General features: G+C 44.2%; 1 protein-coding gene across 5 annotated transcripts in view; it reads left to right on the top strand.

Annotated features, from left to right (window-relative positions):
- Kif16b (kinesin family member 16B) overlaps window positions 1-25,999 on the top strand; it is a 299,092-nt gene that overhangs the window by 155,136 nt on the left and 117,957 nt on the right. For all 5 annotated transcript variants that reach the window (XM_023720152.1, XM_023720153.1, XM_023720154.1 and 2 more), the window contains exons 16-17: window positions 8,437-8,519; window positions 9,833-9,921. In XM_023720152.1, the coding sequence (XP_023575920.1) occupies window positions 8,437-8,519; window positions 9,833-9,921 (172 nt within the window). The remainder of the gene's footprint in view (window positions 1-8,436; window positions 8,520-9,832; window positions 9,922-25,999) is intronic.

Raw genomic sequence — 25,999 nt, forward strand, 5'->3', positions numbered from 1 at the left:
CTAGACTAAGCCAAGAACACTGGAGGGAAAAATGGTAGATTCCTTGTTAGTGTCTCACACTCTGTCCAGGCTGTAGACACTTAATGGAGACACGCACTGCAGAGTTATTGGGAAATGCTGAAGGTGAAAATTGACCATATATGGGAGGGTGGGATAAGGCCTCATTGCCTAAAGCAGTCAAGCTACCTTAGTCGTGAGGAAACCACCCTTCATTGATGGCTATTAGTCACTAGGCACCATTGCGCCCTATAACTTTGCAAATGCTCAAATAAATTCCCCAGCTGTCCAATAATAGACAGTATTGTTGGTAACAAATGAATATGGCTACTAACTTGTTATATCTTGTGTCTAGATGCCTCATGCAGTCATAGGTGAGGCTTTTTTTCAGACCTGGCTGGATTTAGCGTGTGTGATGCTAAGATTAAGGGCATGTGTGTACTTATTAAATCAATCCACTGATTGGTTTGGTGCCACCCTAATCTTGGTAGCCTAGATACAATATAAAAGGTGCAGAAAGTTGCCCAAGTCCCTTGCTTCCTTTGCTTCCTTTTGCCTTCTCTGAACTGTTTGTCCTCTACAATGCCTACCTGCCATGCCACCTTGCCATGGAGCCAGCCCATGGTGGTTTGAAAGCTCTACGAACTGTGAGCCAAATAAATCTTTCCTCCTTTAACTTTGGACATCAGGTGTTTTATCTCAGCAACAAGAAAAGTAACTAAGACAGAAGTTAATGGAAAGAAAGTCACTAATAATATGGCCAGTTAGTATAAACCCTTCCATTTGGTACGACGGATATTATTGTGTTACCGCTTATTGTCTTAAATTGCCCTCTAGTTATTTCACACTTTCTGCATTTCCTGTGGGAGGGACCAACCTCTTCCATACTGGAAACACTCTTTTTGTTTTTCCTCATGAGGTTTTAAGAAGGAAAAAATAGCAACCCCAATCTTCTGTGCATGCTTTTAAGAATTCCCTTTGGGGACTGGAGCACCTTGAAATTTTACAAAGGTTTATACTCAGCTGATGCACAGTTCATCAAATAGTTCTTGATGGCTTATCTAGCTAGAAACATCAATAGCAAAGATTGAAAATCAATTTTCTTTTGTTCTTCAGAGTCTTAGAGTTTAAGTTTGCAATTTTCTCTTTACCAAGAATAAACACGACTTGAAGTGATTTATCTGTTGCAGGAAATTATAAATCCATATTTGAATTATAAATATTGAAAAGGAAAGTGACAGCCCCATGTGGCTTTTTGGTAAGGTGTCAGGTACGTTTATATACTTGACAGATGCTGACTGATAATCTGGTGGCATCCTTTGATGGGGATGACTGCTCCAGTATCAGATTGGTGCAAAATACCTGTCACTCATGCACAATGCCATGCCATGTCACGTGTCCTATTTGAATTCATTTAGGGAAATTTTCTTGTGCTCCACAAACAGCATGCCAGATCTTAATTTCCCATATTCTAGATAAAGTATAATTCAGGTATGTTAAATAATAAAGTCAATGTTATGATATTCTAAGTATATTACTTAATCTACTCTTTTTTTAATTGTTTTTTTTATTTTTATTTGAGAGAGAGAGAGAGAGAGAGAGAGAGTGTGGTGTGTGTGTGTGGCCAGCTCAGCCCACCAGGGTGTGGGGCTGGCTGGCATGTGGTACTGGGGGATTGAACTGCGGTCCCTGATGCTTTGCTAAGCTTGTTCTAAGTAGGTGCTTTAGACCACTGAGCCATCTCTCCAGCCCCTTAATCTACTCTTATGTATTGACATACTTTGTGAGAAGTTAGACTATCAGGACTCCCCAGTGATGTCAGGATCATAATTTCTTTCAATACAAGTATTTTTTTTTTGGACATTTTAATGTACACAGGAAAGTTACAACACACAGTTTCTCTGCCTGGATCAGGCAGCAAAATAAGGACTTACTCCTCCCCCTTCACCTCATTTTCTCTGCGCTATGTCAGAAAATTTTATGTCTCTCTAGAGTCCAGCTTCCCCACCTGTCACATCTAAGATGAGAACCTCTCCTGCCAAACACCCTCCCTACCCGCTTGCCCTTTTGCCTGAGCACTCAGTCTGTAATGTCTATGTCTTCTCCATACTGCTCCTTCACGCTTCCCTTCGATTAAAAATGCCGTGGCACCCTTCCCCTCTTGGTCCACGTTACTCCTCCTCTGAGAGGCCAGCACTGCCTCACTTCTGCCTCTGCACCAAGTTTCAGAGATGCTCAGCTGAAGCCTGTCTGTGGGCTGTGTGGAGCAGGGTGGGGTTCGAAAGTGATTATAGCACAGACGTGAAGAAGCAAAGGCCTGCTAGATTTCATTGCTGCAGTGGTCTCTTAGCTCCTGTTACAGTGCACTGGAGGAAACTGAGTTGTCTGTTGTCACATATAACCCTGTAGCGCAGAATAATGTCTTTTGTATAACAGCATCTCCAAATATTCATGTATAGCATTTAGTGGAAAAAAAGAGCTTATTTAGTAACCTTTAGAAATTTTCATATAAAATTTGAGGAGGAAGATATAGTACTATACTTAATGGTAATATTAATAATTGTTATCCATACACTGCTTAGAAATCACAAAAAATATTTATATGCTTATCCTTTTTTTTTTTTTTTTTTTTTTTTTTTTTTTTTTTTTTGTATTTAGTGCAGGGTCTACAGGGTCTCACTACACAGATAGGACTTGCAGTAGTGATTCTCCTGTTTTCAGCTTCCCAAGTGCTGGGACTATAGGCGCATGCCACCACGCCCAGACTCAATCACTGTCTCAGCTTGCCCTGAGGACGTGGCCGCATGGCAGGCTGGGGATTAAAACACTGACCCCTTTGTTTGCCTAAGCAGGTGCTTTAATTCACTGATACATACTCATTCTTTTAGCTTACTAGAAATACTAAAATTAGAATACCTAATATGAAAGCAGCAGTCATTGATTATTGTTCACAGAGACTTAAATGAAGCTTTTTATCTTACTGGTGTTTTTGGTAATAGATGGCTTTCTCTCCGCTTTTCCAATGTCACTTCCCCTTCATTTCCTTTGAAGACATTCTGGAATTTGTCTCTCTTCAGATACTTAACAAGCTCTGAGGCGATCTCAAACAAGCCATCATGTATTTCAAGGAGGTTTAGACGCATACTCTAAACATTACAAATTAAATGTATCTCTGAAAGTCCATCTGCTGTGATTAATCACATTAACCTCAGAGCAAGAAGCAGTTTGTAGTTAAAGAGAATTTAAATGTGGACGGAACCTTAGAAATTGCCCTGCTTGATGTGCAGATGAGGAGACTGGTTTCTGGAGAGGTTACGCCTGACTTGTCCTTGGCCACGCCAGGATTGCTGGGCAGGACACATGCTCTCATCTCACGCATAAGCTTCACACCATCAGCCTCTTCCATTTGTGTTTCATTCATTCTCATGTTTATTCATTCACTCGTTTGTTCATGCTTCTGTTTTCTTCAGCTTGCTTACTGGTTTTTAAGTATGTTCATCTGGTTTTTAAGCATAGTCATGAGCTTTAACAAAAACAAAACATCCCATGGTGTGCACCCTTCCCACCCTGACTACTGTCAGTACTGTCTTTTTCGTGCATGGTCTTCTGGGAGGGCCTGCTGTGCTCATTAGATCTGCACTTCTTTAACTCTTTGTCCTGGCTTCTGGCCACTTCCCGTGAAGCCCTCACCAAGGCCACCACACTAGAGTGGCCTACTGCCTTCATCTCAGGGGATCTCTCAGCATACTTCTGCATTAAGAATCTTCTTCTCTCGGTCTCTAGGTTTTCCTTCTCTCTCTGATGCCCCTCCTCCATTTCCATTACAAGTCTTTCCTTCTCTTCTTGGCATTAAAGACCAGCACCCCCCGGTACCGTCTTAGGTCCTCTTCCCCGCTGCCTCCTTTTTCTCTCCTTGGATAATATTCTTATATCGGTGGCTTCATCTGTTAGAACTTTGAAATACAGAAAGAAATAGTGTGTATTTTCCTAATATCTTTATTCATGTATCTAAATGCTTAAACACATACATTCATACACAGTTATCAGGTAGGTAAGTAGATATCCCAGGTAATATTTCTTAGAGCCTTAAGCCTATGCTTATATTTGCTAAAGGCATCTCAGATTCATTTAAAGCCAAATCTGTGATTTATCCTCTACTGCAGCCTTGGTCTTTTTGAAGTATTTGAGTCTGTATGGTTAGCTCCCTTCCCTTGTCTGCATTCAGTTATCAGTGAATCCAGTGGGCTAGCGCTCACTCTCCCTCTTGTGCACTCTCAGTCTGTCTCTGTCTCTCTGTGCGCTTTGTCTCTCTGTCTCTGTCTCCCTCTCTCTGTCTCTCTCTCTCTCTCTGTCTCTGCCTCTCTCTGTCTCTGCTTCTCTCTGTCTCTTGTCTATCTCTCTCTGTCTCCCTCTGTCTCTCTCTCTCTGAATCAAACTTATGACCTTGTGCTTGTCAGGCAGGCACTGTGCTGCTCAGCTATATCTCTAGCTCTGTTTTTTTTTTCCCCCTCTTTTTCTATATTTGTACAGTGTCTACAAGGTCTCAATACACAGATTGGACTCGTAGTGATCTCCTGTTTTCATCCTTCCAAGTGCTGGGATTACAGGCATGTGCCACCATGTCCAGTCTCAGTGCGACCCAGGGGCAGGGCTGGCATGGCGAGCTGGGGATTGAAGTCTGGCCACTGAGGCTGCCTGAGCTATCTGGCCAGCTCTTCCTGGATTTTTCTCTTAAATAGTTGTCAGGCTTGTTTTATTGTCCTCTTTTGCCACTGTTCACCCATCCTGAAGCATCATCCTTTTTAGACCTAGATGGCTGTGTCAACCCTTGCATTTTCTCTGTACTTCTACTTGTATTCTTCTTTTGTTGTTCTTCAGTCAGTCAAGAGAATGATCTTTCTGAAACTAATCATGTGCAATTGCGGAGTTTTCTGATTACACCTAGATAAAACAGAAGGTGTTTTACCACATCCTAAAGGATTTGGGGTTTTCACTCCTTCCCTCTGTCAAGTCTTACCTTGTGCACTAATATTCTTTATTCCCCCTTCAGGCCACATGGCCAGCTTCCCGTCCCTCATCATTGCCATCACTCTTTCTTAACACAGGACCTTCATGTGTGTCTTTCTCTCCACCCACCCGCAGAGCTCATCTAAGGCACCACTTCCCTTGGGGAACACAATCTTAGCTGCTTTGCCACAGGCCACATCCTCTTGCTCTGTGAGCCCTGAGTGTGGCTCTTTCCTTCAGTTGCAGCTTTGGTTTGTCTTGTTTGCATTGCTGAGACAAAATACTTGCACCCAAAGTTAAAGGAGGAAAAGTTTATTTAGCTCACAGCTTGCAGAGGTTTCAGTCCATAATTAGCTGGCTCCAAGTCAGGGTGGCATGGGAGCCAGGCATCATAGAGCAGAAATGGTTTATGGTGGGCTGAAGGTAGCAGAGCAACAGTTATGGGACCTTCACTGTGGCTTTCTGCCTCTTTTATGTCATATTTAGGCTACCAGGATTAGGACTGTGCCAAACTAATCTGTGGAGTGATTGGTCATCACACACCCTTAGCCATAGCATCACACACTTTAGATCCAGCCAGCTCAAAAAAAACCCCAGCTTTGACCCCATGAGGCTTGGGGGAGCATCTAGACACAGGCCATGTCAGTGTCCAATCACTCGATTACTGATTCTGACTACTTGGTTACATACCTCCCTCTCCTGTTCTCAGTTTAAGCTCCACAAGGAAAACCATATTCTGTATCTGGTGTACTCACCTGTGTGTTCTCACAATGACTAGTGTTCAGTAAGGATTCATTAAGGATTCACTGAATCAATGAATAAACAGCAACATGGTGTAAAAATGATGAAATATTTTAAATTCAGTTTTTATTGACTAAAAGGTCCATAGAGGAAGGGGAGACAAACCTTGCTTAACACAGCCTCTTCACCTGCCAGCGCTTTGACACACATTACTTGGATGAAAATAATGAATTGTCATGGATAGTTGTGAACTCCTTAAAGGGCTTGTTAATGTGAATTTTTTTTGCAAATACCATGGGTGGCATGATTATTTTCAGTGATTTATTATGACTTGAAATATGTCTTTGAAATACTATTCTATTTTTCTATTAACATATTTTAGCAATTTTGAGCTTGCATGGCTGGGCATTTGATTAACAGGGAAAGAAAGAATAAGATCAGATATAATTAACACCTGGGGCTTGATTGCCTTATTAATCTCTAATGTAACTTAAAAGCATAAATATACATAGATCCTAGACATGGCCGCTTACCTTTTGACTTTCAGTGAGGCACATAGCTGAGTCTTAGTTGTAAAAAGCTTGGGAAATCCTTTTCTTAATTATAGTAATGGAGCCTTCCCATTATTGGAAAATGCATGCATGCTATTGCACATGACAGGGATAAGTTGATAGGTGAACAGGTAAGAGCCTCCCGTGGACTTCTGGGTCTGCTGAAACTGGCTTCTGCTTTTCAAATTGGCTCCTTTTCTGCTAGATAAAGACAAGCACTGAAACCAGACTTGAGTTTCTCTCTCGTGATGATCTGGGTGAGTTAGGTCCAGCCACCCTGCACAGGTAGCGAGTGACCTGGCTGAAGCTCAGAAATGTGTGCCTTGGTTTTAGATGTGACCCGCAAGGTTCTGGTACAAGTGTCCTTCAGGCAAGAGGCTGGTGCCTGTGGTCAGCCTTGTCGGAGGCCTTGTCCACGGGGGGCAGCCTTCAGCAGCCCATGGACTTAGGCTGAATGGCAGCAGAGATATGCTGATACTCCAGCTTCACATTTGACCATGGTTACTAGAAAGAAATCCAGAGTTGTATGTGAAATCATTAAGTTTTCAACTATTGGCAACTGATCTTTATGGGACACAGAAAACATGCCTACAAGTTGAGTTTTATCACTGTTCACCAGTTTGTGAACTCTGGTCAAAGGTATTTATCCTGCTGTCCCGACCTATACTGGCTGTTTCTGCTGTATCTTTCCAGTGTCAATTCTTGCATTTGTTTAGACATCCTGTATGCTGGGTGGACTCACTCTACTCTGATGCCCACAAAACAGGCCACGCTCCTGTCTGACCCCAGCCTCTCCTTGCCCTTCCCCCACGGAGCACATCTGTGTCCTCTGTTGCCCAGTGGGACCAGCCACAGTGCTTAGAACACAAGTCTGTGTCTAGCTGTTCCAGCTTGGACTGTCATTAAGGTGGTGGAGGTGATCACACTCATTGTACTGTACTTTTCTGGGTAAAGACTAAACAAGGATTGGAGTTGGGGAGGTAGCTCGGCAGTCTAAGTGCCTGCCTGGTTAGCGCAGGGACCCAGGTTCCCTACCTGGTACTGCATGCCGAGCTGGCCCCTGTGCCGTGCCAGCTACTGAAATGGGCACACACCTATAATCCCAGCACTGGGGAGGCTGAAACAGGAGGCTCACTATGAGTCTGAACTGCCACAGTGAGATCCTGTGCCAAATACATAAATAATTAAAGATTAAAAAATGAAAATTAAAGAAAAGACTAAACATGGGGATTTGTCTAGGGATGTTGTCAATAGACACTTGGGTGTGGTAGGATTGTATAGGAAGCAGATCACTTCTGCAGGGTTGCTTTTCCTACTTCCTATAACAGAGAGCTCATGGCCCTCCAGCCCTCCTGGGCTAGCTTTGAGCACAAGAAAGCTGAGAAGGGGTTTGTTTGCGTAAGCAAACTGAAATCTCCCCCACCTTCCCTTGCCAAGCAAGCCCTTGACTTTGTTATCCTTGTGTATGTGCTTGAAAGCTTTTGCCTTGCGTGCAGTTGCTTTCTGAGTAAGGAGCCTTTCTTAAATGTCTAGTAAGGGCAAAGGAGCTTTCTGGTTTCTAAAGTGTCTGATATGGTCATCTAAATTTTAATGGGGTTTTGATGAGATTAGTTAGTGCATTTCCTTGAAAATAGATGATGTATGTAGAAAGGTTCTTTCCTGTCAAACTTTGAGGGTCATTTTGTGATAGTTACCTAAACTGTGCCAATTTCACTGCTTCCTACTGAAAGCACTTTTCTCTGAGATTTCTACTTTTATCAGCATTAACAGACATTTACTAAAGTTGTAACCATATGCTTTGGTTGATGTTAGATCTCTTTAGAGAACTGTTTTTCCTCCTTCCAAACAATCAAAAGTCTAATTACCTCTATATTAGGCTTTGAATCTCATAATGAGTCGTGAGACTTAGATACTTTATTTCTTTGTAGATTATCATGAGTATTGTGACATCCAGCTGTAAAAATAAAAGTATTCATAGATTTAAAATTTAGCTTATGTAAGTACACTTTGGAAACTAAACTTTCCCTTGTTATTTTATAATATCCTGGAAATTTAATGTCCACTGTCGTGTTCCATCATATTTTGGTGTCATCAGCTGACCAAACTGCTGACCAAGTCATTGCCGCTTTTCTGTTTTCAGGTGCTGTGATTCTCTTGGGAAGAACCAATATGTTTCGTTTTAATCACCCAAAGGAAGCTGCCAAGCTCAGGGAAAAGAGGAAGGTGAGGATGCGCCATTTCTGGAGGGAACTTCCTGTCTGGAGTGGGGATATGGGTGTCCCCAGTGGTTGCTCTGGAAAGGTAGCTCTGTGAGCTGGTTGGTGTTGGCAGCTTGCTTGCTGGCAGGTGATTGGCTGATGAAGTAGGAGAGCAACAGTGTGGGGCCCAGAGCAGGGCAAAGTGTGGCCGAGCCCTCTGTCAGAACCTGCTCTTCAGCTTTCCTCTCCTCCTCCAATTAACTGAGCATCACTTTGGATTAAGTGGAGAGTGACTTTCACTTACCAGCATCCATCTGAGCAAATAATCCAAAATAGGAATCACTTTCTTCCCAAGTCAGCTGGGTAAATTGGATTTTTCACTGGGATGTGAAGCAGACAGGGCTGAGTTAGGACAATTTGGAGCAGCTTGGCCTGGTGGGATGGGGCCATCTAAGGTATCCACAGGAGGAGGTGGCCTGAGAACCAGAGGAGCAAGGGAAGAAGTCAGAAGGGAAGACAGCTGCCACAGCATCTTGGCCGGCCCTCAGATTGACAAAGGCAGTAAGGACCACAGCTGATGGCTGTGTGTGCTGGAGCTGTGCTTGTGTTCTGCACATATTCTGCCACTTTTATCTGCACAGCTATGTTGTCCCACCCATGCTGAGAAACTGGATGAAGGCAGACTTCCCCTAACTTTCTTTGCCCTGATCATGCAGTTACAGAGCCTCTTGACTTAGTCTGCTTCTGAGGCTGCCTATGGTCACGAGCACTTATGTGGAAATGTGGACAGAGCTGCAAGCCCAGCCTTTCCAGGGCTGCTAGCCTGGCCACTAAAGCCCTTGTCTGTTCCAGTGTAGGGCCATCCTGCAGGGTCCTTTCTGGAAGTTTCAGAGGGAGGAAAACATGTTTGCCAAGAGCTCTCATTGGAAGCCTAGTGGGTCAAGCTCTTACATCTCGGTCCTCTCCCCTCTCCCTGCCTTTGTCCCTCAGTTAGTGTGAGTGAGCACCACTGATGGCTGGGGCTACTGTTTGCTGCACAGTGGGGGTCCTGAACATGCTGTGCCTCTTCCTCCACTGTAACTGCGTGTACGCTGCCATAGAGTTTGAGTCTCCCCAGGGCTAGACTACTAGGACCTGTGTGCTTCACATTTCCACTTCGGGTGTGGGAAGTGCAGGGCCTCAGCTGTCCCTGCTGCTGTCTTCAGGTAGACCTGTTGCTCTGGGCATTAACAGGAGTGCATGCAGCTTGTTGCCCTTGAAAGCTGAAGGCAGTGAGTCCAGAGCACTGGCCTCCTCTGAGCCACCACGGTAACTGCTCTGCCCTGTGTCTGCTCTTAGAGTGGCCTTCTGTCCTCCTTCAGCTTGTCCATGACTGACCTCTCGAAGTCCTGTGAGAACCTGTCCGCGGTCATGTTGTACAACCCTGGGTGAGTGAACGGCTTCCCTGTGATTACAACTTCTGCAACAGCACCCCCTTAGCACATCAGCTACAGTCATTTTCCTAATTCCTTTCCAGCCCTTACTATAGGTATACTACATAATTTTACTTAGTTAAAAATCATACTATAAATGAGATTATGTTTTCTGGTCTTTTTGTTTAACCATCTAATAAGCATTGGCAAGGGTTGTTCCAAGCTTCATTATCATTTTTCTAACTGTCTAATATTTTGGAGTTGACACTTTGATTACTCAGTGCACGATCCCTTTGGCACTGGGATATGCTTTTATCTCATTTTATAAATTACTTTTAATACCAGACAGCCTTTATTCTTAGTCTCCAGTATATCGTCCAGGAAATTGTCTTCACTGCTTTTGAACACACAGCAGAGGCACTGCTGAGGACACGGAGGAGAGTGTTTCAGCCGGCTTAGTGGCTGGGTGACAGGCATGGTCAGCTTGGCTGTTCAGGCTCTCCACGGCCTCAGGAAGATGGTAGTGATTAGGCAAACACATGGGAATAGGAAGCTGGACAAAGGACTTTAGAGGTTCTTTCCAGTTTGGGGGGGGTTCAGTAATTTTATCTTTCCTATCAGGAAAATCACATATAAAGTAATAGAGCTGCATAAGTAGCTGAGAATGAGTGGAAGGAGGTCTTCCGGGGCTGGTGTGTGTAGGGTACTGTGCTGAGTACCCTGCTACGCACAGGCATCCTTCCTCCCTAGACCTCTCCATGACTGGACCATTTACTTTTGGGGAAGGGTGCACACGTGCACTTGCTCTGCTGTGGTTGGAGCTGTGCTGCCTGTCCAGGCCTGTGTGACTGTGCCTTGGCTGCTTCACTCCTGACTCACTCTACTCGGGGTCCTTGTATGACCAGGCCCCTGACTGGGCACTTCCCATGGTCCCCAGCCCTGTCTCCCACAGCTCAGCTCTGCTGGGACTCTGAGTTGTAGAAAGCGGGGACCTGCACAGAATTGCTCACTCTGTAGGAGGGGCCTTGGACCTGGGCTCTGCATCTGACAGGTTGCAGGCTGAAGCCCAGGTTCTGTGCCTTGCTGGAAGCAACAAAGAAGAGCCAGTTGGTGCAGCTCCAAGGCACAGCAGTTGTGCCTTGTGCCGCCTCTACTTTCACAGCCTTTTCATCTTGTTATGTGGGGATTGAGGACCACTGTGCACACTGAATGAGTCCCTCCTTAAATAAGTCATCGTATCAGTAAGAACTATGAGAGGAGAGAATCTGTGTAAGGAATGGGGCGACCAGTACTTCAAAAAGCATGTTTGGTGGGCTCTGTGACTCCACATGGCAGTTTTAATAGCTACCTTTTGCAGTGACTAAGGTTGAGCCGCTTGTTTGCTTATGTCATTTACTATAAAGTGATATGCACGTCTTGAGGGGCAGGCTCAGCTCACCCTGTGTGACGCTGTCTCATCAGTTTGTGCTGTAGCGAAAAGTACTTGGCTTCCTCTCCCAGGCTGGGACCCAGCTAGGCCTGAGTCTGGCTGCTACCTTGCTGGCCTCAGTTTAATCTGGAGCCATTTGCAAATGCGATGCAGCTGTTTCATACCTTTGAAATTCAAGAAGTCATCTTCATTCAACCTCTGCTGGAGACACAGGGTCACTAACTGCAAGTCTGTTTTTTTCACATTTACACGTGAGCAAAATTGAGGGCCTTTTTTTCTACCCCAAACACAGGAAAATGTACAGTCTTCTTAGAAGTGATGTCATCTTTTTATTGTTTGTCTTTGAGTTCATGTAGCTGTTCTCAGTGTTTGTGAAAAGCAAGTGAGAACACACTGGTCTCAGCATCAGAACATTCGCTGACTTTCTGTGTTCTCAGACATAGTTTCCATCCTGTGCTTTACCAACTCTGTGCTCCTCTCTGAGGCATCTCCCAGGTGTTCTGGCCACTCCAGGGACTGATCTCAGGACTCAGACACACCTAGACTGGCCTGTGTCTTTGGGGATGTTCTGTGCATGGTTCAGGGTCTGGGGTGTGTTTGCGCTTTGTAGTCTCCTCTCAGTCAAACATCAGTGTCCCTCTGCACTGTGCATTGCACATTGCTGCCATCCTTATTAGGTTCTTCTTGGTAATGGCCTTCTTCTGTCAGCAAATCCTTCCTGAGCCTGCTGTGAAACACAGTTCTAAGTTGCAGATGATGCTGGCCAGGTCAGTTTACATAACTGATAGAAGAGAGAAGCAATCAGCAGGTAGTTGAAAAATACATCCTAAAAGTAGTATGAAATAACAGGTCTTGGGGGCAGTTCTGTGGTGTTCAGGGAGATTCCTGAGGAGAGGACACTTGATCTGAGACTTGATTGGAGTGAAGGTAATACTCATAAAGCTGAACGAGGAGAGTGGAGAGGGACGTGTGTCCAGGTAGAGGTCAGGGTGAGTGCTGCAGCATCAGAATGGGAGGTGGAAAGCAAGTGGGAATGGGTGGAGAGGAGTCCAGGAGGAGGCTTGGAGAAGGTGTGGTTGGGCAGTGCAGGGCCATCTGTTGCACCCCGTCAGTCAGCCATTGAAGTCTGGGAAGCCCTGGGAAGGCTTCAGTCAGGAGAGTGTAGAAAGCGGGGTGTGGCCTGTGGAGACTATGTCGCAGAAATGGGAGGCTATTTAGAACACTATTGCTGTAGGCCCAGGGAGGGAGAATGGTGCATGGGGCCTGGGTTTTCTCCACAGAGACAGAGCAAGGTGGAGTGGAGAGTTTATGGAGTGAGGGCACAGGTAAGGTGCTCCCTTTCCTGAGAGTAGGGCAGTCAGAGGTGAGAATTCTGCTTTCTGTTAGATTGGAAGTCTTTCGAGGTCAAGGACTTCACCTTACTCATTTCTGTGTTTTAAAATGTCAGTCATATAATGTGATTAATAAAAATTTAGCAAATGGATTTAAGAATGAAATTTTAGTAAAACATATGGGTCCTTTGGGGAAAGCTTATTCTTTCTTTTTTCTTTTGGCCCACTCAGCCCACCTTGAGGGCAGGGCTGGTGTGACATGTGGTACCAGAGATCGAATCACAGTCTCCTGCGCCTACCTAAGCATGCCTCAGCAGGCACTTTAGACTGCTGAGCTGTCTCACCAGCCCCAGCCTTTTCTTTTTAATTAAGTTTTCTAAACATGGATGGTCTAAAATGTTGAAGCGAGCATGGTATGCAGAAGAATGTGTTTTTGTGACATGGGTGTAGGCCCGGATGACAGTGCTCTTATTTGAGCAATCTCAAGGTCATGTTTAGGAGTCTTAAACAAAAGGTAGAAGGATGGGTTTGTGAGGAAATAGAGAATTAGGCACAGGCAATCAGAGCCCACCTCAGGATCAGTCTGTTTTAGAGTAGATTGCAGTTGGCTGAGGAAATGGCACCGGATTTATCTGACACTACCATCACCCATCCCATTCACCTGGCTTCTGTTAACACACACATTTTTGTCCCTGCTACCTCTGCAATGCTTGTTGGTACAAATTCAAGCAAAAGTCATTTAATAGTTCATCATGCCTTCCTTCTCCCTGGCTTCCAGCCCCCCTCAACTTGCCACCTGCTATAGAGAAATGATTACCTGTGAATTAAAATATAATTGGAGAAAAATTGCTTAGTCTGATTTATGGGAAGCAGACATCTTGTGAAGTTGTCGGCTGCAGCTACTGGGCAAAATGAAGCAGAAGTAGAGCTGTACTCATGGTGCTTATCTATTTAATTTTCTTTTGATGTTACAGGTATAAATACCTTCATTCTAAATAAGATACTATGCAACAAACTGGAAGAACATTGAAAGAAATGTGTTGAGTACTTGAGCCCTGGCTTATTAATTTTTGAATTCAGATATTAAGCTGCTAGACCCAGTGTGTACTTGTTTCTGAGGGTGGAAATACAGGACTGAGGTACTTGGGCAGAGCAGTGTGTGTTTGTTAAGGTTCTGCTATGCACCACCAGTCTGTTAAGTGTCAGGCACAGACTATAGAGAGCTGGAGAGAGCGGCATGTGCTGGGAGCACTCCAAGAGTGGTGCGTGAGGAGCCAGTTGGTTTTCTGGGATGTTGGGGCAGGGATGGGGCAAGGTGAAACGCCTAGGAAGGGATTGTCTTCCTGGTGCCAGGGCTCCTGTGGGTATCCGTGCCATGACGTGTTGGGTGACTAAGAAGCCAGATGTCTTAGACTTCTAGGAGGAATCTTTATCAACATGGAGCTCACCTCCAGCCACATCATAGAATCCGTGTTAATCTCCCAGGAGCCCATTTGTTCTCAACTGCATAGAGGTACACCACTTTTCCCTATCCTAACATCTTCCTCAATTTCTGTCTGGTGTGGATCGCTTGTGTAGTGCAACAGCAGCTTAGGAGGAGTAGCTAGAAGCCTTGTCCAGAGGAGGGTGATGCAGAGGGCATGGCAGGTTCCATGGGGCCTTGAGTAAAAGCTGTGCTGAAGTCTATGGTCTGGTCCTTTCCTCTTTGTGGGTGTGGACATACAGAAAACAAACCTGCCCTGCTTGGAGTGGATGGAAGAATGCTAACTGGATGTGACCCTGGACCTTCACTGCCTGAAATCACTCGCCTCTGTTCTTCTGGTGGATTTTCTCCAAGACCCACCAGTGACTGCTATGCAAGTAGGACAGGCAGACTGCAGAGGAGATCCGCTGGGGAAAGGAAGTTTCATGAGCAAACCAGATGGAGGCTTGGAGAGAGCCATGCGGAGGGTCAGGAAGAGATAAGAGGACTCTGTGGGCCGAATCCTGGCTGGGTAGAGCTCTGAAAGCCAGGCACTGACTCTTTAGTTTGCTTTGATAAACGAGGAGAGCTGCTCCTTGGGGAGATGTGCCTTTGGATATGGGCAGGTAGATTAGAGGTAGGAGACAGACTGTAGCTCAGGATCTGCAGCCACGTACATATACTGCATATGTGGAGCGTTTTGATACTTCTAGCCAGCTTGGTTTTTGGTTAGTTCTTTTCAGCTTGCCAGCTTGTTTTTAAAGCATGTTCACAATTTGTGATGAAAATATGGTCCCAAACACAACAGAGAATTTTTCTATATGCTAATAAGTATGTGGCAACTAATTTCACTTTAAAAAAAAAATAAACGTGGTGCAGTTAACTTAATACAATGAGTTACAATCTTAACCATTTTTAAGGGTACAGTGGGGTTGTGTACATTGACAATCCTGAGCTACCAGCAGCTCTTCAGATTACTTCTCATCTTGTGAAGTGAAAGTCTACCCATAGGTAGCTTCCCATTCTCTTCTTGTCCTCAGCTCCTGACAACTGTTATTTTAAATCCCATGAATTTGATTACCTTAGATTCCTTGAGTAAGTGGAGTCATCCAGTGTGTCGTCCTGTGAGTGGCTTATTTCACTTGGCATGCCTTCAAGGCTCATCCACACTGAAGTATCAGAATCTCCTTCTCTTCTCTTATGGTTGAATGATGGTCTATTTTATGTATTTGTCTCATTTGGTTATCTGTTCATCTATTCATAGGAATACATGGTTTCCATCTTTGCCTGTTGTGAATCATGCTGCTGTGACTTGGATGTGAAAATACTTTGTGGAGGGTTCAATTTAAATTCTTCTGAGTGCATATACTAGAACAGAATTGCTTGATCATGTCATAGTTTTCTTTGTAATTTTTCAAGGACTGCCATACTGTTTTCTACTGTGTAATTTTACCTTCTCACCAACAGTGTATAAAGAGCCCCCATTCCTCCCCATCCACTCCAGCACTTGATATTTGTTGCCTTTTGCTAATAGCTCCCCCAATAGGTCGATCAGAGGTGGCATCTTGGTGGAAGTTTTCTTCACTCTTCTATTTTCTCAAGAATGTCCAATTTTTAAGAATATATCCTAACATTCCTGCAGTCTAGTAAATGAATGTGAATGAAAATTAATGTGAATTGATTTCCTGATGATTTCAAAGGACTCATTCATTGCGTCTTAAAGCCTGGCCAGTGGTAGGAGACCAGGCAGTGTTAACAGCTGAGGAGCAGCATGGCCATTTTGACTGAAAGGGCTCCTTCTACTGCTGCCTGAGGACAGCCTTGGAGAAGCCCCAGCAAGGACTCTAGATGAGGCAGCTGGAACTGAGGCCATGGTGCTGGAAACCTAGGAAGGGGAGTGGCAGGCATGATCAAGGCCTGAACCTGTGGGTCCTGGATTATTAATTGGCTATGGAATGTCATCAAGGAGAAAAGATGATGACTTCTAGTTTCTGGCTTAGTAAGTGGTATAAGATACAGGCTATTCAGCCAAAATACAAATGTGCAGGAACAGGTTGTCTAGAAGTGGAGAGGCTAATGAGAGCAACCTTGAAAAACTGGGCCCAACGCCTGCAGTTTCCCCCGCCTGTGTTTGATTACTATGCCATAAATGAGGTAACCTGAAGGAAAAGTCAGAGTTTGTGGCATCTGTGAAGCACTCTTCCCTTGTCTTTCAGGATGAAGGCAGCTCCCCACTAGATAACATCGTGTGCTCGGCTCTGCCACAGTTCCCTCATTCCTGAATCTGGGGTGTAAGGGCCCACCATTTCTCCTGTCCTACTTGGCTTGAGGCATTTAGACTGACCAAGGCTCAGGCACCTTCTCCTGGCGGGGTTGGGGTGAGACTCACTCCTGTTCTTGCCCCAGGCTTCTGAGCACTAGCCTATTTCCTTGTCCTTAGATGGCAATCAAGGTCCACTCTGTGCCTTGGGAATTCTTTCTCTCAGATTGGCTCCACAAGGAAGTGTCTTGCCTGCTTTCCTTACTGTCCCTTGCTCTATTCCAAGAAAACTTGTAATAGAGGTCTGTGGGACCTTTTTACCCTGAAAATTTTGACCCCATCACTGAGGAAGAACAAGTAGAAAGAACCTGCGTCTGGACTCTTCTCCCAGTCTGAATCTGAGGAGCAAGTTGTACCCTGTGGGGTGACTTACAAGATCTTCTGTTAGGTTGTTCTCCAACATGATGTGAGCTATTACCACTTTCCACCCTTCCATTGAATAGAACACCTTTTCACACCTGTCCCCAGCTTCCTGCATCTATAAAGCCACCCATGGAATCCACGTTCTTTTTTTGCTAGGACTTTATGGCCTTAAGAAGTGTTCCCTGCATCTTCAATTTGAGCTAAGTGCATTTTTATTATTCTTAGATGTTCTGTGCTGATCTCTTCCCTAGCTGTTTCTGAGCTCATCTCATTGATCCCGGCAGTTTTAAATGATGGAGACTTCTTGAAGGCAGGGACCATGCTGCATCCATCTTTGAATCTTGCACAAAGAAATGTGCACACGTTGGGCTCTGAAACACTCGCTGAGGTGTGGTTTTGTACACTGTCACACATAGGATGGCAGCTCACAGGTCTTGAGGGCTCTCTTGCTTGAACAGGCTGTGTATCAATTTAGGTGTCTATATCATGACCTCTTGTCTTTCTGAGTGCTTCCTACAATTTTGGGGGTTTCTTAGTGGTTTCAGATTAATGTTTGTCTTGGTAGAACTGAGTAATTTATAATAGACCAAAATGTTCTGCTTAGTATTCAGCTTCCTCCAGAGCAGAGCTCTACAAATGAATTATAGCTGGTTTGCAGATTATTGCAACCAAAAGATCAAGCTTACCTCCAAACATCCAATTTTGTCTTTGCCCAACAGGCAACCCAGTAATTTTCCAGTAGCCCATGTATTGAAAAAAATTATATTCTGAATTATAGTAAGATTTGGAGTTTTAAAAAGCAAGCCCTTGCTACCCAAGAATGTTTTATCCATCCAACTGGGCACATAAAGTTGGATACATCATTTCTAATGTAGTTTTGGAACTTACTGCTGGCCTGCATCTCAAGCTCCCTGGAAGCTGATTTGTACACACACATTCGTGGTACTTAGTGCCAGAGAATTTTTGGATGGGGCAGAGCAGCCTGGTGGCTTCCTCTGGGAACAAGCTCCACTTTGGAGGAGTGCCCAGCCGGGGTCTTTGCCAGCAGATAACTCCCTGCAGGGGGAACGTTCCTCAGCTGGTGCAGTTTCTTGAAGGAAAGCAAGCTGACTGCTCGGCTTCTCTGCCTTGAGTGGTGGAGACTGCAAATAGGCAGCTAACTTGGCAGGATGTGGAAGCTTTCACAGCTTCTTGAAAGTGCTTGAAGCAAAATTAGATACTTTCCAAGTTCATTTCAGTCTTGAAAATACAATTTTTTTACTGGCACATTAGCCTCATTTGAACATTAACCAGTGGTGAGCCTATTTAAATGGATAAATGTGAATCATTACATTGTGAAAAGAAGGAGCACCTTGGTTTCAAACCGTGTTAGAGTAAAAAGCTGTCAAAAGACAGGCTTAGACCCGTATTTCATACGTCACTTTCAAAGGTCCCTGCTAGGAGCTTTGGTTGGCTGCAGGGCCAGCACAAACTTCAGTGGCTGTGGAAGGAGATGGTCTGAAGTCATCAGTGGCCAAGGGAGGAGTGTGGATGAGAAATAGTGTTTAATTTAATGTTCACATCATGGGAAATTTAAAAATCACAAATGTAAAAACGAAAATACTACAATGTAATATGTTGCTGTATATTATAACCTTCTCCTCTCTCTGTTTCCCTTGTCTTTCTCTCCCTGTCTATGTCTATCTTCATTTGCACATGTATGTAGATAGAAATTATTCACCTACCTGTGTTCATATATTTCCTCTTTTTCTTTTTCTTTTTTTTTTTTTTTAAATGTATTTAGTACAGGTTCTACATGATCTTACTACACAGATCAGACTCATAATGATTCTCCTGTTTTCAGCCTCCCAAGCACTGGAATTACATGCATGCACTACCACAACCCATGCCCAGTCTCATTCATGTCTCAGCACACCCTAGGGGTGAGGCCAGCACAGCATGCCGGAGATCAAACCCCAGTCCCTGTGTCTGCCTAAGCAGGTGCTTTAATCCACTGAGCTGTCTGGCTCGTCCTCTTTTTCTAAGAGAGATTTTCGTGTAATATATTTTTCCTTTTATAATTATTCTTCTATACCAGGCTAAGGTCCATGTGATATTCCATTGTGCAAATATGTTATAAACAGTTGAACTTATCTTCTGTTGATGGGGATTTTAAAATCTCATTTTTAAAGGAGTTAGCAAGATATCTCAGCAGACTAAGCACCTGTTTATGCAGGGACCAGGGTTTGATCCCCAGCACCACATGCTGCACAGGCTGAGCCCCTGGGTATGCTGAGCTGGCCACTGAGACTGGGTGTGGTGGTGCATACCTGTAATCCCAGTGTGGGGAGGCTGAAAACAGGAGAATCACTACAAATCTGAGCTGCATCGTGAGACCCTGTAGCAAATACATAAGAAAGAAAGAAAGAAAGAAAGAAAGAAAGAAAAGAAAGAAAGAAAGAAAGAAAGAAAGTCAGTCCAAGAAAAGAGAAAAAAAATTGTTTTAAAATAAAAATAAAATATCGTTTTTACTTTCCAGAGGCAATTGGGGTGAAGAGATTTGTAGCTAAATCTTTGTGCTTTTCTGTGGTGATCTTGGGAGAAAGAAAAGTAAAGATAGACTCCTCTAGGTCAAAGAGAGCTACTATTTGAAATTCTCCATCCACGTTCACAAATTATTCTCCCTGTAGTATTGTTACATATCACCACCATTCCCACTTATCTGTAGGAGATACGCAAATTGCAAAGTGATCTAGAATCTTTGAATGTATCAGTATAAGTCACTCCTCCAGGAACTAGGATGCAAGTTTGCTGCAGCAGTGGCTCTTGAAAAGCAAGACCTGGGCACCCTTGTTGTCATCAAGGATCTATCAGTCACCTAAATCTTCTATGCTGAGTTATGTGCTTTACTGGTATTTTGTATGAGGTGAGTTTCAGCCTTCCCAGTGCTTTCTCAATGAAAATGTGACTGGAGTCCAGAATGCATTGCCAAAAAGAACTAGACTCAGGAGAGAGTTCTAGAATTCAGATGCAAAAAGGACAGAGGCACCACCATGATGGTAGTGAAGTCTCCTTTCCTAAGCTTATGTGAGACGAAAGCAGCATTGTTCTTCCTGTGTCCCACCTTTTCCCTTGGGCTTCCTGTCACTTCCCTCCACATAGCTACTCTGTACATCCAATTAGAGAGAAAGTACCAGGGCTTCCCGATGGCTGCATCCTTGGTTGTTTGTGACTTGGCTTCACTGTAGATGTCTGCTAGCTCAAAAAGGAGGTGCACCACTTAGTTTATGCCCACTTGGAGCCCAGCAGAGCACCTGGCGCTTAATAGGCATTTAAGAAATGTGGTTGAGAGAAGTTCACTCTCCCCCTTCATTACAGTTGGACAGGCCTTCAGTGGTAGGTCCTGCTGGTGGCTGGAGAGCTCTGAGACAGTGGAACGTTCACCTTCAGGTTAAGTCACGGTCCCCACTATACTGTGTGTTCTGTGAGGAAAGGGCGCTTTCCCTTGCAAGCATGGCTCCTGCTAGCTGTGCGAGCTCTCTTCTTGCTCACTTCCTCTTAGTTTGTAAGTTGTCTTATCTAGTTTTTCCTTTGCTAACCTTGATGCAAGTTTTATATGTGTTGTTGGCCAATATTTATGCTGCTGATAATTTGGTAGTTAGCTTGTGTGTTCATTGATGGTTATTTACTATGTTTGTCTCTGCTGTTTTATTTTTTTAGTTTAGTTTGCCTCAGTGCTGGTTTCTTCTTCTGTTTTTGGTCTCAGTTGTCTTGCTGTTTTATGGACCATATACTAACTTTACAATTGCTATAGATGGGCTTAAATAGCTCGTTAAGACACACAGTCTAAGGACACTTGTGATGAATGCAGTGTTTCGAAAGAAGTAGGCTACTTTCTCCATTAACTAAGATTAGTATTAATTATAGATCCAGCTTTTACTTTTTTCTTCTTGAGTATTATTCTACTTTGAGCCATTTTAAATGATGAGTGTTATTTATTTTGTTTCCAAAGTAGGCTGAGACAGGAACTGTTGAAGTCAAACAACAATTTATCTTTATCAGTTATTTTCAGTTGTCTTGTCTGAGTAGTGTGTGTGTGCCTCCCTCCTTTTGTAATTGCATGATCCATAGCTGAGTTGTAAAGGTCAGCTGAGCACACAAGACTTCCAAGTGGAGTGGTGAGTGATTGTTATGGGCAAGAGTAGAAGACAGCAGCCTTCCTCCTAGTCCTACACTCTACTGTGGTTTTCCATTAACTAGATTTCATACTGCTAGCTCTCTGTTGCAGGTTAATTTCCCTGATTAGAGTATGTTGCCAGTTGTGTTGGGGGTTCCAGTTGTATGGTTCTTCCTGCTTCCCGGGTCGTCATCTTCTATGCCCATATCCTGGAATATTGGCGCAGGTGTCCACCAGTGTGTCACATAGCAAAATCTCGATGGTTTCTAAGATACCAGTGTAAATGTCCCTTTCTCAAGCCAAATTCCATCCCTTTGGTTATATTGTGTTTGGTGGTGCAACTATATGTCTACTATTGGTCCCTTTATTTAGTGGTAAATAAAAGGATTTTGTTATTCTCAATTTTAATGTGTCCAGCTAGAATAGATGTTTGAAGAAAAAAATTTATCAGAATCTATATTGTTTATTGAGAATTGCTCTCCAGTGAGGCACTTCTGTCTCTTCTTTGATCAGATACTGCACAGTACTCTTAACCTTAAGTGGCTGTTTCCCAACTCAAGTGACATCAAATGTTCAATCATTAGCAGTGGCTCCTGTGTCTTAGACATACTAAAGTTAATTGTTACTGTTGGAAATCCTTGGAAATAAACCAGAATTTGACAAAAGAAAAGCAAAAGTGAAACACTTGATAAAACCAAAGTAGATTGTTAAAATTGAAGTAGTTTTTCTTATTATAAGCAATCACAAGTGTACTTTATCCTTCCACCAAGAAATCATCATGAGTTTACACTGGTGTAGTAGCTTCTATTTTTAAAGTACATATGGTGTACAGTATGTGATTGTGTGCCAGATACGATCTTACATCATAATAAAGCATTAAAAACTGTGAGCACACTAGATACGCAACTCTGCCTTCTGCTTTTCTATTAACCTTCGGTTGTGAGTTTTTCCTGAGGCCCTTGAATATGCGCATTCTGCTTACATCACAATTTAACCATGTATCAGTGCAACTAATTAAATACAGTATTGCCAAAACTTGTACATTTTTATAAGTTAATATTACAGGATATATAAAATGATTTATCAAATTTATTTAATACAATAATTGACTCATTGAAATGACATCTGACCAAGTGATGCTCAGGATATTCAGCAGACACAAACAATTGCCTGAATTTTGCTTGGGGCAAACTGTTAAGTGGTTGGCTTTTGCGTAATAATTTAAAACCCTCCCAACTATTTTTGTGTTTTTCTCTCATTTGAATTGATGACATTGCAGTAAACTATCTTATAAATCTTTACCCAGTTCGCTATTTTATGAGACAGACCCATGCCTCAGATTCTTTTATTTCTGACAGTGTGTGGGATAGAACCCAGGGCCTCTTCCATGGTAGAGAAAACACTCAACCATGAAACTGTTTCCCAGCCCGACATCCAGTATTTTTTATGTCAGCTGGGCATGGTGGGGCAAGCCTATAATCACAGTACTCAGGGAGACTGAGGCAGGAAGATCACCATGAGTTGTAGGCCAACCTGGGCTACATATGTGAGTTCAAGGCCAGCCTGAAGTACATAATAAGATACTGTCTCAAAAAACAAAAATGAAAAACAGACTGAATTCTTTATTAGCAGCTGTTATATTAAAGCAACAAGGGACAAAAGAGAGAGATGAAGAGAGAGAGAGAAACCACGGAGTTGGCTCCCTGAAAGGAAAGGCCTGACAGTCGCAAGCTGGGCATGGAGCAGCCATCGGGGTGCAGGACGGCCCAGACTTTCCCCAGCCCTTTCAATGCTACAGAAGCTAAGCTCCAGGCCATGCTGTTAGGCATGTTAGCTGCTGTCCTTGTGCATGCAGTATCAAAGGCGTATACATGTGCGAAGCTCTTCATTTCTATGATGCATTGTCACTGCACTGGAACTGTGCTGCATCTTAAGCTATCTTTTGCATTTGCAGACTTTTTCCTCTTTTCTTCTGTTTTTTCTTTTCTTTTACAACCTCTTCTTGGGCTGCCCACGGTAGAGCCCTCCAAACTTTTCTTCAGAATAGTCTCCCATGTGCATTTCCAACTGTGTGAGAGTTTATGAATCATGGTACACCCCTGTCATTGGATTCCATGCTGTTAACCATGTTGTGTAATAATAGTGAATGATTTGGGAGCTTACCCCAAGTGCACATTTGAGGGACTGGTTCCTGGAGGACTTTTCTGCAGGCTCTGAGCTGTGTGGGACCAGAGATAGCTGATAGCGGACTTTGCAGTCATGGTGCAAGTCTGTGTTTTACTCATCTGTGTCTCTAAATTTGCTGCAGTGAACTCTTCTCAAAGAGTATAAGCGGTGTCACAAAGTATTTCTTAAAGCTGGGAGAGGCCTGCATTGCTGGCAGCATCTTCCTCCCGTCTGATCCACTGTGACACGTGGGGGTGGGTTTCTGGCTCTGAAGCTCACTCCACTGTCTTCTGAGCACTCTCCAAGGTAAGAGTTGGCTGAGCAACCACAGCATGCCTTGCAGAAGAATGTCAGCCATGGTGTGGAAGAGCCCTAGTAGAGGGGGACAGCACAGCTCTGTGACCTGTGTGGCCCTGGTGAGCTTGGCCCCAGGGCCTCCTGGGGCTCAGTTGCTCTCCTAGGGCCCCCTCTCTGGTTTCCTTCACTCTTAGCCCCCTGGTCTTGCTGGATTCACACTGAGCCATATGCTGAGGCTCCTGGTCTTTGCTTGGCTCCTCCCTCATGGTAGCACCAGACATGTCCTCTAGCTGCTCGTTTCTTGGGGTGCAGTTCTCTCCTTAATGTCCCCTTTTCTCTCCACCCTCTTCCATAGGAACTGCCACATGACATATTCTTTATTAGTTGCTTGCTCCACCCTACTGGATGGAAGGTTTATGGGGGCAGGGCCTTGGCTTTCCTGTGAATCCACAGTGCCTAGGACAGCAGCAGGCACACTGATGGCACTGTGAACAAAGGCATTGTTGGGTAAGGGTATCCCAAATTCTGAGTGTTGTGACCAGAGCTAGGATGGGGTGAAGAGTGACCTGTTAGAAAGGGGTGCCAAGAGAACGTCAGCTTGACTTGTGATGTGAAGCTTGTGGTGCACCTTCCCACTTCCAAGCCTCACCACATCTTTTTGTTTCACCAAAACAGTAGGCAAACAGCAGTCTCCTTGGTTCTGTGTGTACCTCCCATTTCTATTCCTTCCTGCCATTCTTTCAGTATGCCCACATCTGTGTCCTGTGCCTCGCCTCATGCTGCCCCTTGCAAAGCCGAGCACAGCCCGCACCTCCTTCACTTGGCTTCCTCTCATCCGAGGTAGACATGGCCTCTTTGCCATCTCCTACTAGAAAAGGTGTGCCTTTGTTGGTATGCCACCTTCCATGTGGTCCATGTGTGTCCTGTTTGCTTTCCTTTGAAATTCAACTGTGGGAGAAGTGACAGCTCTCTTCTCCATAGTCCTGCCTTATATTCTGTGGGAGCTTGGCAAAGGTGTGGGATATGCAGATGCGTGGTTAGATGCAATGGTTGGGAAATGCCTGCAGTATACCCTCCTACTAAGTCCAGCAGGGCATGTACATTTTGGAACTATTTTAAACCCCTTTTTGCTGTTGGGAGGTTCTTTCTGGAATAAAAGGCACTGTGGTCTGTTTGCAGAGATGAGATCAATTCTGGGGTAGGTAAGAATGGGTTTGCAGTGCAGAAGCTTCCTGTGTCTGCTCTGCAGAGGCTGTTACCTTGGATGTTGCCCTCAGGTTCCATGGGCCTCTGTCTCCTGGGCTGAGAGGCAGAAGGGAGGAGGTAGGAGAGAGGGAGGGATGCGAGCAGGGTAGGACGGCTGGCCTCTTGACTGTCCATTCACTTTGAACCAGCACTGATCTTATGCTTGATCAGGAATGTCTCTGGGTTTAACATAGATGGCTCTGGTCATCTTTATTAGAGCAGGTTACATCTCTGTTATGAGAAATGGGCTAGGGGGAACTTGGAGGAAAGTATTTTAGTTCCAAATATTATTCCTTTACAAAAAGAATCATTGTTTCTTTTTGTAGTTAAGTTCACAACACAAAAGACTTGACACTAGCTCTTCGCAAAGTCATAGTTCTTTCTACTAATGACTTGAAAGTTCATTAGAAAACCAGAGTGCTTCAGATATTTATGTTCTAAGCTCTGACTTTAATCTAAGAAGAGTTTTAATTTTACAAACTTTTAAAGTGCGAGAGCTCTTAAAAATGTGAGAGTTGCGCTGTGTGCAGTGTGCTGTTGGCTAACCTATGTGGCATGGAGGTTGTTGAATACTGTCTGGAAAGGCTGAGGGGCTGAGTGATGTAGGACCTTCAGTCGTTTCTCCAAAGCAGCTACTCTTAGCTTTCTGGAGAGCTGAGACCCAGAGGCTTGCTGGGAAGACTGAGCTGCTATGAGAAGGGCTGGTGCTTCCGCTCCAGTTTCCCCAAGTCCCCCCTGGAGAATGATCCCCATGTGGCCTTGAGAGAATATTGAAAACATGGAGCAGGGAGGGGCTGGACAGGCCCAGCAGAGACCCTCGCACCTAAGTGCACACTCTGTCTTCAGTCTTTAAGATGTTCCAGTGTCCGTGGGATTTGCCCAGTTGTAAAACGCTAGGAGATAGGTTGAAGGTTCCTGCAGGTGGCAGGGTGGAGAGAAGCTCAGGGATTTTTGATCTACACACTGTGATCAGAACCCAGGCTCCTATGATGGATCAGGGAGCGGGGAACCATCTTCTGTTGAGTTCCAGGTTGGCTCTAGCTCCTTACCAGGGAACACTACGAAACACTCTAGGAAGTGTGCCCAGACTTAGTTCAGAGATAACATGTGTGGTAAGAAGTAGCAGTATCCTTTGCAGGATCCAGTGTTACTATGTGTGCTTTCCAGAATTTCCAATATTGTTAGAAATTTCAAAATGGTGACAGCAGAGTATCAGGTATGGGACCCTGAGCTCATACATTGAACATTTGCATGGGTCATTTGCCCACAAAAGCAGCCCTACGTTGACTTTAACCTAAAGGTCATGAAAAATCTGAGCTCGCCC

This window comes from Octodon degus, unplaced genomic scaffold, assembly GCF_000260255.1.
Source record: "Octodon degus isolate 3935 unplaced genomic scaffold, OctDeg1.0 scaffold00073, whole genome shotgun sequence".
Classification (NCBI taxonomy): Eukaryota; Metazoa; Chordata; class Mammalia; order Rodentia; family Octodontidae; genus Octodon; species Octodon degus.